Genomic DNA, 12,186 nt, shown 5'->3' with positions numbered 1-12,186 from the left:
AGCACTTAGAAAAAGAAAATTGCATTCTGCCTGCTATACTGACATAAGAATCTGGATCACACATTCATCAAAACTCACAGAACACTGCTTCAGGTTTGTGCATTTATCCACCTCACAAAACCCATAAACACAAATTGGATTCTAGTCAGTGATGTGTAGCTGGATTGTTTAGAGGTGAAGTATACTGACCTCAGCAATTGATTTGAAAATATATCAAAAAATAAGATGATCTGGGCATGGTGGTACATGCCTGTAATCCCAGCTATATGGGAGGTAGAGATCAGTAACATTGCAGGTCAGGCCTGCCCAGGCAAAAAGTTAATGAGACCCTATCTCAACAAATGAGTCTGATATGATATTACAGGTCTATTTCTTAGCTCTGTGGAAGGCATAGGTATGACAATCTGTCCAAAGTCAGACCCAAGCAAAACACAAACTCAATCTGAAAAATAGTTAAGCTGCCAGGCGCTGGTGGCTCACACCTTTAATCCTAGCTACTTAAGAGGCTGAGTGAGGATCGAGGTTCAAAGACAGCCCGGGCAGGAAAGTCCACAACACTTTTAGCTCCTATTAACTAGCAAGAAGCTTGGCTGGAGGTATGGCTCAAGTAGTAGAGTATCATGAGGCCCTGAGTTCAAGTCCCAGTACACAGACACAGACATGTGTGTCTGTGTCTCAATTGTGACTCACTATTCATCCGGGAGGCTTATGCTAGGGGATTCCTCTATAAGGTGAAGAGCCTGTAAAAGTATGGTTTTTTTTGTTGTTGTTGTTTTTTCTGTTGGTCATGGGGCTTGAACTCTGGGCCTGGGTGCTGTCCCGGAGCTCTTCAGCTCAAGGCTAGCACTCTACCACGTGAGCCACAGTGTCACTTCCAGAGTCTCATGGATGTTCCTGCCAGGGCTGGCTTTGAACTGTGATCCTCAGATCTCAGCCTCCTGAGTAGCTAGGATTATAGGTGTGAGCCACCAGTGTCAGCAAAAGTGTTTTTTTGAAAGACAAAACAAACTAAAAAACCCAAGATTAAGCATCTTATAATTAGATCATGGAGCATTTTTTCTTTTTTTAAAGGAGAATATTATGAAGATATCAAGGAATCCTTAAAAACCAAAACACAACAACTATAAGTAAACAAGCAGTTAAGGAAGGAGGAGGGGCTGGAGGTGTGGCTCAGTGACAGTGCGAGACCCCGAGTTCAAACCACAGCATCACCCATAAAAGCACTTGGGAAAGAAAGGTGGAGGCGCATTCTGGGATAAGGCTTCTCAGGCTTCTGCTGGGATCCAGCTGGACAGGAGGACTGAAGGACAGACACTTGAGAGCAGGAGGACTGTCCGTGTGACTTGTATTGTCATTTTCTGGCATCTATGAGTCCAAACACGTTTTGTTGTGGGTATTTGGAAAGTGGAGATGAATTGATCAGACCTGGCTACACTGCAGGGACTTGTGTCAGGTGGAAGATGCGGTTAAAAACAGCACAAAGCCAGGCCCCAGTGGCTCATGCCTGTAATCCTAGCTACTCAGAAGGTTGAGATCTGAGGATCACAGTTCAAAGCCAGCCCTGGCAGGAAAGTCCGTGAGACTCTTATCTCCAATGAACCATCAGAAAACTGGAAGTGGCTCTGTGGCTCAAAATGGTAGCACGCTCACCTTGAGCTGAATAGTTCAGGGACAGCGCCCAGGCCCAGAGTTCAAGCCTCATGACTGGCAAAACACACACACACACACACACACACACACACACACACACACACACACACACACACACACACACACACACACACACACACACACACACACACACACACACACACACACACACACACACACACACACTGCACAAAGCCAAGAGGCAACAGCCATGGCAGTCCGAGGCAGGGGGAGGGAGTGGGGGGGGGAGGGGACAGGGGGTCATCTCATAAGTTGCAGAATCACAGCGTCTGTGGTCCCCAAAATCCAGCTGACCTCCCCTTGCCCTTCCCTTAGGAGAGCCTCAGGCCAATCTGAACTTATGAAAGTGGAGGTTGGGGAGACACCTTAATCATTCTTAGCCCCATGGTGGCACTGGCACATTACTTATTTAATAAACACTGCAAGGGCATCTGTTCACCCATCGCCCTGGAATCTGCTGGGGGGAACCAGCAGGCAGGAGGCACCTTTCCCTCTCAGAAGCGAGAAGGACAAATGCGCTGTGCTGCGTGGCGGGCTGCCATGGTGGAGCAGCATGCGAGGAAAGGGGCTGCGGGTTGCTGTTACCAACCAGCAGCCTGCAGGGACGGCGCCTGTCGCCTTTTAGCACTGCTGGTCCCTTCCCATGGGCCCTCATGCATGATGGACTACAAAGAGCAGGCTCAGGAATTGAAATCGGGACGTAGAATAGAAGAATCAGGAAGCATGGCTGGGAAGGTGGCTCAGTGGTAGAGTGCTTGCCTTGCATGCATGAGGCCCTGGGTTCGATTCCCCAGTACCACATAAGCAAAAAAAAAAAAAAAAAAGAAGAAGAATCAGGAAGCAAATGCAGTCCTTATATGAAATGGGCACTGTGTAAAAAATGAACTTGAGGGTGGGAATGGGGGGAATGGGGGAAGACGAAGAGAGGGGTGACTCTGACCAAGAAGCATGGTAGTCCTAACATGATTTATGGAATTATAACTCCTTTATACAAATACTTTATAATAACAATTAAAAATTTAGAAAATTGAGACGACACTGTCCAAAAAGAAATGTACTCTTTACCTGACTTGTGTTGACTGTAAACCCTCTGTACATCACCTTTATAATAACAATAAGAAACTATTAAAAAATGCTAGTGAAGAGGCCCACCCATCACCCTCCCTCCTCCTTTTCCGATGAAGGACCATTTCTGGGTACAGAGAGGCCATACCTACTGTCCCCATGTTTTGGGTGAGCCTACCTCTTGTTATTACCTCAGCCAGGGCTTGTAATTTGGCACTGCCATTTCGGGCTGCGGGTGATGGAACAGGTGTGGACACAGGAAGTCAGGAAATCCTCCCACCCACAAGGCCATGTGCTGAGTCTTCTTTGGCCCTTTTAACCCTTCTTCATCCTGTTCTACTAAACCTCCACCTGTGGGCCTCCCTAAGACCCCCTCAAAATGTCTTCCAGTGTGGACCTCAAGTGCCTGGGAAGCCGGGGGACCCCTGGACCGTCCCTCAGGTACATCCTCAGCTCTCTTCTAGTCACAGGCATGAGTTATAGGTTTCAATGGACAAAAGATGTGGAGTCAAAGGAGCCGAACTTACCTTGTTAATACACTCTTGTTCAAGTTATGTTAGCCCCACACTGGAGTTTTAATGAAAAAAAATACTCTTACAATTTATTAACAAAATTCACACGATGCTAAGTGTCTACTTCCTTCTCTGTGAGTCACCAGGATTGCAGACATGAGAGGGAACAAAGTTCAGAATCTTTCTGATAAGTAGATGGCTGTGCTGCACCCGGCCTGGATGAAGCTCTTCAACACGGCGTACGCCGGGGCCTGGTAAACACACAGAAGGCCGGGCTGAGGCTCTGCCAGGGAGCCCGCCCGGTACACACAAGAAAGCACTAGTGCGGCATTTGTTCATTTCTGGTAATAAGGCAGGTGAGATCTGCCCTCCAGAGCGTCTTGGGCAGGGGAGACAGCTCCTGGGGCGAGCCTGGGAACATGGCCGGGTGGGACAGCTGTGCCTGTTTGCTTTCCCCACAGTGACTGCCTGCCTGCCGTCTGGCCTTATTTTAACATGTATTTTTCTGGAACAGAAACTCCCAGCTAACTTCCAGATAAGGTACCCCAATCAGCATGAGTAGCAGCAGAGCCCTACCAGTTCCGCATCGTGGTCGAGGCCAATGTCATGGTGTTCTAGTTCCTCATCTCGAAACTTCTTAATCACCTGTTAAAGGAAAGTAAAGCTCTCTGGCTGAGGCTGTGTGCGGCCTCCTCTCGGGCTGTGCTGTCTCTGTCATGCAGGACACAGGACTGCACTCTGCCCAGGGAGCGGGACAGCAGCCCAGGATAAGTAAACATAGCTGTGGCCGTGTCCCCGAAAACTTCAGGTACGGAACCAGAGATCAGGCACAGCCTGGAGAGCCAAGCATGGTGGTATATGTCTGTAGACCCAGCTACTGGGGACGCTGAGGCAGGGGGAAACTGCTTGAAAGCCAGGAGGTGAAAGCCAGCCTGAGCTACACAGCACAACCCCATCACATAAAGCAACATCACAGAACTGGAAGAGTGCACTGCCCTCTGCTGGACGAGGACGGGCATGTGTCGACACAGTCAAAGCTGCCAATCAACAGTAGGTAGGTGGGTGCACACAGGCAGGCCAGAGCTCTGTAGATGTGGGTTCTGGTCCCACTCTGCCCAGCAGTGACCGGGGCAGGCCACTTCTCCTCTCTGCCTGGAGGAGTTGCCAACCTAGTTGTTGAAGACAACTCTTCCCTCTTCCCCTGCCCTCTTCCCCTGGAGCAGCCCCATCTGCTGCAGCCCCTGACCTGAAGCAGCTCCTTGTGCTTTTCAGGGTCATCCTCCATCAGAGTCCGGATTTGGTTGTTGTAGTGACGTGCTATTGATTCTTCCACAGCCACCGTGCAGGCCATGGCGCCCTCCTTCCCCAGCAAAGCTGTCCCAGCCCCTGTGGGGGGTCATCCAGAGAGAGAGACCATGAGGGCCCAGTACCCTGGCACGTGGGGTGAATGGGCCTCGGGGGCTCTGCTCCCCATCACAGCGTATTTCACACCATCCTGCTAAGCTGTGACTACAGGAAATGTCTTCAGCTATGGCCTCACAGCTAGGCACCACATCCCAGATAAACCTTGAAGTGCATGGTGAGAATGCTCTTCTCGTTCAAGGTACTTTTGTGATTCTGCCTATGAAGCTCAGGCTGCCTCAGAACGCACAATCCTCCTGAGTCTCAGCCTCCCCTGGGCTGGAATTGCAGTCATGTGCCACCATGCCCAGCTCCAGGAGCTGTTTTTTAGCTTGTTCCCTGTTCCATTAGGTCTTGTTGTACTTTCTATTTATAAAAAGCACTGATTCCATCTTACAGAAAGTTAAACAAAGAGGGAAATTCAATTAAGTTCTATTTCACTTTAGGAAAGTACCAAGTAAAGATAAGCAGCTGTGTATGGCCACGAGAGGACAAGGGATGAGGGTCTCTGAAGGGCTCCACAGCCTGGCTCCCTGAGCTCGTGCACACACACACAGACATACCCAGGGCAAAGCCTGCCACTGTCCACAGCGGCATCAGCACCGTCGGCCGGACTCTGGAGGCAACCATCAGCTCACTGAACTTGCGCAAGTGCTCCTTTTCCTGATCCCACATTTTCTGCAAGAGACACAAAAAGACAGGCGCCTCGGTGGAGGCCTCCTATTGCCCCAGAGGAAGCTCGGAGCCACTGAACTGGGCAGTGAGAAGGAGGCAGAGAACATGGTAGTGAGCCTGGTGCATCAATGTGGAATGCAAAATGCCAGCTAAGAAGTCTCCCTCCCACATGGAGAAGAGTGTCAACAAGCGGTCTGCAGTAGTGCTGGGACCAGCGTGTGCCTGGGTGGTGTGATATGGCCCAAAGCTGAGGGCAGAGCCAGCCGCTTCAACATCCATCCTGACATCAAAGGTGGAAGGCAGGGCCAGCAGCGGGTACTCAGCTGGCCTGTCCTAAACAGCAGTGCTGTCCAGGGACTTTCCACCCTCCATCCCACAAACTGCTATTATCCCCTCAGTGATGGTGCGCTTCCTGACTGGAGGCTCAGCAGCTCTGAAGGCACTTCACATAGCACAGTACAGGGCGCCATCAGTAATCTAGAGATGACTTCAATTCACAATGTAGCACGGATGGACTGGAGGGATGGCACGGCACCAGCTGCTCTACAGGAATGCACCAACTCCTCCCACGTTGACGTGGACTCTGCCCACAGGGCAGTGAGAGCCACACAGGTTGTGTGGTGTGACTTCCTCCAGGCTCCACCAGTAGAAGGGAGAGAGACCTGAACTGCACAGGCCCTGTCAGGGTGCTTGGTGGAGCAGGACTCCCGCACCTCTTTTGGACACGGTGCTTTCTCCTGATGAGGTGGGCTGCAGATTATCTTCCTTCACTGCCAGCTCTGATAAGAAAATGCTAACAGCAGAGACCACTGTGTGTCTTCTCCTCACTATACTCTACTGGAGCTTTGTCCATAAAGGAACAATATGCTGTCCATAAAAAGAACAAGATGCTTTCCTCCCCCCTAAACACCCATCTTTGCTTGTCTCTAGGGAATCATGAGGGGATGTAGTTACCAGGGCAGGAGACCAGGCTGAGAGATAATCATTTGCCCACCTGAATGATCGGCCCCACACTGGTGCGGCCCAGCACGGCCATCTGCCCCGCGTAGATCCGATTTGCTCCGTATTCACCGGCGTGGTCTACCCGGATTACTCGATCCACAATTGCTCGACTGGCACCGCCTAAGGTTGTTCCTGAGCTGCAAAATCGAACACTGCCTCCTTGTCCAGAGGATGCAAAACAGTGTCAGTCATTACTCTGAGGTAAAATCCATGTTTCTTCTCACAGACAGAAAAGGGGCTTAGGAACAAAGGTTACAAACGAGCTCCAAGAGCCACAGGCTCATGAATATTCTCTATAATCTGTGGTGCTAAAACATTGAAAACTCCAGCTAAAGGTCCTGTTCCCCTCTGTGCTTTACAACTATCAAAACTTGGAAGGACAGTTAACATGACAGCAGCTTCTATAAGAGCATGCTCTCCAGTTCACCCACCTTCCACCCAAATCCATGCCATGTCCCAGAGAACTTTCAACACAACAATGCTCCCTGTCTCCTGCCCCCAATCTATCTGAAGGCCACTGGCCCATGATGATATTGTGCAAAGGCCTCAGTACAAATTTCTACAGCCAAGGCTGAAAACCATACACTTCCACCTTTTTAAAATACTTTAACCCAGCTGGGCACTGGTGGCTCTTGCCTGTAATCCTAGCCACTCAGGAAGCTGAGATCTGAGGAAGGTGGATCAAAGCCAGCCCAGGCAGGAGAGTCCATGAAACTCACATCTCCAAGAAACTACTCAGAAAAAAACAGAAGTGCCACTGTGGCTCAAGCGATAGAGCACTAGCCTTAAGCAAAAGTAGCTCAGGGACAGTGCCCAAACCCTGAGTTCAAGCCCCAGCATTGGTACAAAACAACAACAACAAAAACCCACTTGAACTCATGGGACATTTGATTTTGAAAGTATAGCCTCAGAGTTTAGGTTTTATATTGTCACAGTCCCAAACTCCTCTGGTCTCCAAAATGTGAGCTCAGTACAGATTAGATTTAAACTTATTAAAAGATTGGATGGGGCTGGGAAGGTGGCTCAGTGGTAGAGTGCTTGCCTTTTATGCATGAGGCCCTGGGTTCGATTCCTCAGCACCACATAAGCAGAAAAAGCCAGTAGTGGAGCTGTAGCTCAAGTGGTGAGCGCTAGCCTTGAGCTGAAGAGCTGAGGGACAGCGCCAAGGCCCAGAGTTCAGACCCCACAACCGACAAAAAATAAAAAAAAAAATAAAAGATTGGACAGTTATACCTTATATTGCCTGTGCCCTACATTAAGAAATCTCAAAAGTTTTGTTTTTGGTTTTGTTTTTTTCCTACAAGAGAAGGGCTTTAGAATGAAACATGTTCATCTCATTTTGATGGAGACAGGTTCTTTAGTTGGCTCAGTGATCCCTCACCTACTGCAGGAGTTATGTTCCAGAGATCCTGCAATAGGTGAAAAATCTATGAAGCAGCAGCATTAGATAGTCATCCCTAGCTATATCATGACTCACATAATGTTACTTCGAGGATTTTCACCTACTGCAGGGATCTCTGAAATGTAACTCTGGCAATAGGTGAGGAATCACTATTTATATACTAAAAAAAAAGTCTGTAATTCAATGAAGCCACAATAAGTGAACCACAATACAGCAAGGGATGACTGTAATGTCAACTTTGACCTCGTAGTGTCACCTGAGATGTGCCTTAGGGCTCTCATGCTATGACAACTATGTCCATTGGAATGCTACTTTTTACTTAGGCTAACTTCAATTGTAGAGAGAAGTCATTTTGCTGTATCTATGGTTCTTTCGCTAAAAAAAAAAAGCAGGAGCTGGGAAGGTAGCTAGTGGTAGAGTGCTTGCCTAGCATGCATGAAGCCCTGGGTTCCATTCCTCAGTTACCACATAAAACAGAAAAGGCCAGAAGTATCACTGTGGCTCAAGTGGTAGAGTGCTAGCTTTGAGCAAAAGAAGCTCAGGGCCAGCGGCCAGGCCCTGAGTTCAAGCCCCAGGATGGACAAAAAAAAAAAAAAAAAGCTTGCATATAAGCTCAAGTGGTATGCTTTGCTGAAATTGTATGCTTTTCTACAATATGGAGTTTTACAGACAATCTTTATTTAGGTGCAGCAGATGGAACCCAGAGCCTCCTGCATGCCGGGAAAGTGCGCTCGCACTGAGCCATACTCAAAGCCACTAAACATCCACAATTTCACTAAAGGAGCACTGACCTAGTTTAGAGTCCCCTCCTCTGCAGACTTGTTCAAGAAAAAATACACACACACACACACCTGCCTGGGCTGGTTTTGATCATCTTCCAAATCCCAACTTCCAGAGTGGCTGTGAGCCACCAAAACCCAGCCTAAATTACTCTCTAATCCATTCTTTTCTTTTTTGGTTGGTCATGGGGCTTGAAGTCAGCACCTGGATGCTGTCTCTATGCTTTTTTTGCTCAAGGCTAGTACTCTACCACTTTGAGCCACAGCTCCACCTCCAGTTTTCTGGTGGTTAATTGGAGGTAAGAGTCTCATGGACTTTCCTTCCTGGGTTGGCACCAAACTGAGATCCTCAGATCTCAGCCTCCTGAGGTGCCAGGATTACAGGCATGAGCCACAGATGCCTGGTTTAATCCATTATTTTCATCAAGAAAAAATGTGTCTATTTATAGCTACTATATCCTAAACTTTTGTGTTTGTGTGTGTGTGTGTGTGTGTGTGTGTGTGTGTGTGTGTGTGTGTGTGTGTGTATTTTGCCAGTCTTGGGGCTTAAACTCAGCCTGGGCACTGTCCTGAGCTTTGCTCAAGGCTAATGCTCTACCATTTGAACACCACTTCCAGTTTTTTCTGAATAGTTTATTGGAGATAAGAGTTGCGTGCACTTTCCTGCCTGGGTTTACTCTGAACCACGATCCTCAGCTCTCAGCCTTTTGCATAGCTAGGGTTACAAGTGTGAGCCTTGGGTACCTGGACTAAACTTTTCCCTTTTTAAACAGTGTTCATCTCTATTTTCCTTCCTTCCTTCCTTCTTTCCTTCCTTCCTTCCTTCCTCTCACCCTTCTTTCCTTTTCACAGAAAGGGAAATAGTTGTGAGCTTAAACTTAGGCAGGCAACAGTATTTAAAACAATGTCAGAACTTGATTCTTCATGGTTATCATGCATTTGGGGCAATAAACATTTCTTTTCTGCTTAACCCACCTTACTTTCCATGAAATTGTTTCATCTTAAAATTGGTACAATTATACGAAAGAAAGAGAGAGAGACACAGAGAGAGAGAGACAGAGAGACAGAGAGACAGAGAGAGGAAGGAAAGAAGGAAGGAAGGAAGGAAGGAAGGAAGGAAGGAAGGAAGAACGGACTGCAAGAAAGCCAGGAGACAGTGTCTCATACTTGCAATCATAGCTACTCATGAGGCTGAGATCTGAGGATTGCTATTCATTGCTAGCCTGAGTAAGAAAAGTCTGCAAGATTCCATGCCCCATTAACCAGGTTTGCCAAACTGGAGGGGTAGCTCAAGTGGTAGTGCACCAGTCGTAAGCAATCCATAACCAAGGGAAAGCGCAAAGCCCTGAGTTCAAACCCTTGAAATGGCATACTTACAAAAAAAAAAAAAAAAAAAAAAGACAAGTGCTGGTGACTCAGGGGGCTGAGATCTAAGGATCAGGGTTCAAAGCCAAGTCGGACAGGAAAGTCCATGAGGTTCTTTATCTCCAATAAACTACCCCCCCCCAAAAAAGAAAAGGCCAGAAGTGAGCTGTGGCTCAAGTGGTAGAACGCCAGCCTTGAGCAAAAAAAAAAAGCGCAGGGGCAGAGCCTGAGGCCTGAGTTCAAGCCCCAAGGATCGGCACAAACAAAAAGACAGAAATAATAGTAATAACCAGCATCCGGCCCAACGTCCCTCCATGCGAAACCCGACGCTTCCCTCCAGCCCGAGGCCTGGACAGCGTATGAAAGACCTTAACGTCTTCACCAGATACACCTGGGGGCCAGGCATCGAGGGGCGGGGCCACGAGTCCCCGGGAGGCGGGGCCTGCCGAGCACCGGGCCCCGCGCGCTGTTAGGACTTCAGCCAGGCCCTCAGCACGTCTGCAGTGACGTCACGGCAGAACAGCCAATAACATCGCGCTCCAGTGCGACAGCCCCGCTGCTAACGGCTGTCAGTTGAGCTCCGTCGCAGGACAGTGACGCAGGCCATCTTCCCCTGCCCCCCCCCCCCCCCCCCCGCGACCTCTGATCTGAGCTTCTAATGAAAATTACCGGGTTTGCCAACCCCCGGGGCAGGGCTACCACCGCGCGCCCACTTTTACCTGAGGGGCTCCACAAGGCGCCTGCGCGCAGCCGCCACACGGGGGCGGCCCCCGCCACCCCACACCAACTCATTGCCAGAATAAGAGCCGCCACTGATGAGCGCCGCGGGCCAATCGTGCCCTTGGCGCAGGATGATGACGCAAGCACACGTAAGGCGCTACGTGCCCTGGTACCCGTGGGAACGCCCCTTAGGCCGTACTTCCATTCTATTGGTAGAACATTACGAATGGTTACGGCCTGTTGGCTGGAAAATCTATCACTCATTCATGAGCCTGGGGTGAAGGTTGCCATGGAGATGAGAATGCCAAAGTGCAGGTGCAGAGATTGCCCGACAGACATCTCTTACCTAAGTCCTGGGACGCGGGACCGTGAGCGATCGCTCCTGATGTCTCTTTTTCATTTTCCTTCACCATTGGAGTTTAACTGAGCGCCGCCTGCTTGCTGGGTTGGCACAACGCCACTGGAGCCACTCGGCCAGCCCAGACCTTTGCGGGTGATTTCGGAGATGGGAGTCTGATGGACTACAGCCTTGACTATTTTTACATCACAAACGTTGGTGAATCTAAGTGAAATGCTGACATCTCCACTAGCAATATAGCAGCACTTCACTCTGTGGCCCAGCAGAAGGCCATTCATTGCGTGGTGCAAACAGCCCTTCATTACCAAGAGGGAGTGTGTTGTGATCAATGTAAACACCTTTAGGGTAGCTCAGTGGTAGAGCGCTTGCCTTGCATGCATGAGGCCCTGGGTTCTATTCCTCAGTACCACATAAGCAAAAAGAAAAAAAGCTGGAAGTGGCGCTGTGGCTCAAGTGGTAAAGCGCTAGCCTTGAGCTGAAGAACTGAGGGACAGCGCCCAGGCCCAGAGTTCAGGCCCCACAGCCGGACCCCCCCCCCAAAAAAAAAAAAAGAAAAAAGAAACACCTTTACATACTCCCCTGTCTGGCTAAACAGGCTGTTCAGCTCACCTTGTGAGGAACCGGTTACAACCTCCTGGGTTATTCCCTGGTGTTGCAACATTAGGCCCACTTACATTTTTCTCAAGTGGCCTTTATAGATGCCTGCTTTTGATCTTTTATCATCAGTATAGCAGGCTGACCCGGTAACAGGAAGAAGGGATGGCAGAAAGTGAGGTGGACTGGTGGCAATGGGGGCAGCAGTAGAGACAGTGGCAGTATTGACAAGAAATGGCTGTGGCAGAAATGACAAGAGAGCAGAGGTGATGATGGAGATCATGAGGGTTATGAAGAGTGAAAATAAGAAACTGGATCCAGGTCATTAATGAGTTCCAGAGATCTGGAACTTGACCTTAAGTTCCAAGGGTCTCTGACACCTAGGCCTGAATTGTGTCAGGGCAAAGGATCCCAATGCTATAGGCCTGAGGATCCCATTATGAAAACTGACTGCTGCTGCTGGACGCTGAGGACTACAATAGCTACCAAATACACTGCTGATGTCTGAAGCCAAGAGGGAGAACCTGGGAGACTAGAGCTATGTTTCTGCCTTCTAAAGCCTGGTGCAATAGGGTCTCTCCCCTCCCCAGCTGGGAACCAGTGGAGTAGAGCGAAAAGGTCCCAGGTAACCAATTGCTAACA

The 12,186-nt window shown here is 49.2% G+C and overlaps 1 protein-coding gene across 1 annotated transcript; it reads right to left on the bottom strand.

The window, feature by feature from the left end:
• Positions 1 to 2,632: 2,632 nt before the first annotated feature.
• LOC138825592 (5-demethoxyubiquinone hydroxylase, mitochondrial-like) lies at positions 2,633 to 10,711 on the bottom strand. Its single transcript, XM_070020259.1, has 6 exons — positions 10,592 to 10,711; positions 6,319 to 6,485; positions 5,213 to 5,327; positions 4,495 to 4,634; positions 3,825 to 3,893; positions 2,633 to 3,499 (listed from the first exon to the last, which is right to left on the bottom strand). The coding sequence occupies exons 1-6, from the start codon at positions 10,662 to 10,664 to the stop codon at positions 3,422 to 3,424; spliced, it is 642 nt and encodes a 213-aa protein (XP_069876360.1). The 5' UTR covers positions 10,665 to 10,711; the 3' UTR covers positions 2,633 to 3,421.
• Positions 10,712 to 12,186: the final 1,475 nt, after the last annotated feature.

This window comes from Dipodomys merriami, unplaced genomic scaffold, assembly GCF_024711535.1.
Source record: "Dipodomys merriami isolate MVZ:Mamm:240054 unplaced genomic scaffold, mDipMer1.0.p SCAF_138, whole genome shotgun sequence".
NCBI classification, from domain to species: domain Eukaryota; kingdom Metazoa; phylum Chordata; class Mammalia; order Rodentia; family Heteromyidae; genus Dipodomys; species Dipodomys merriami.
This window is presented reverse-complemented; position numbering and strand designations above follow the sequence as displayed.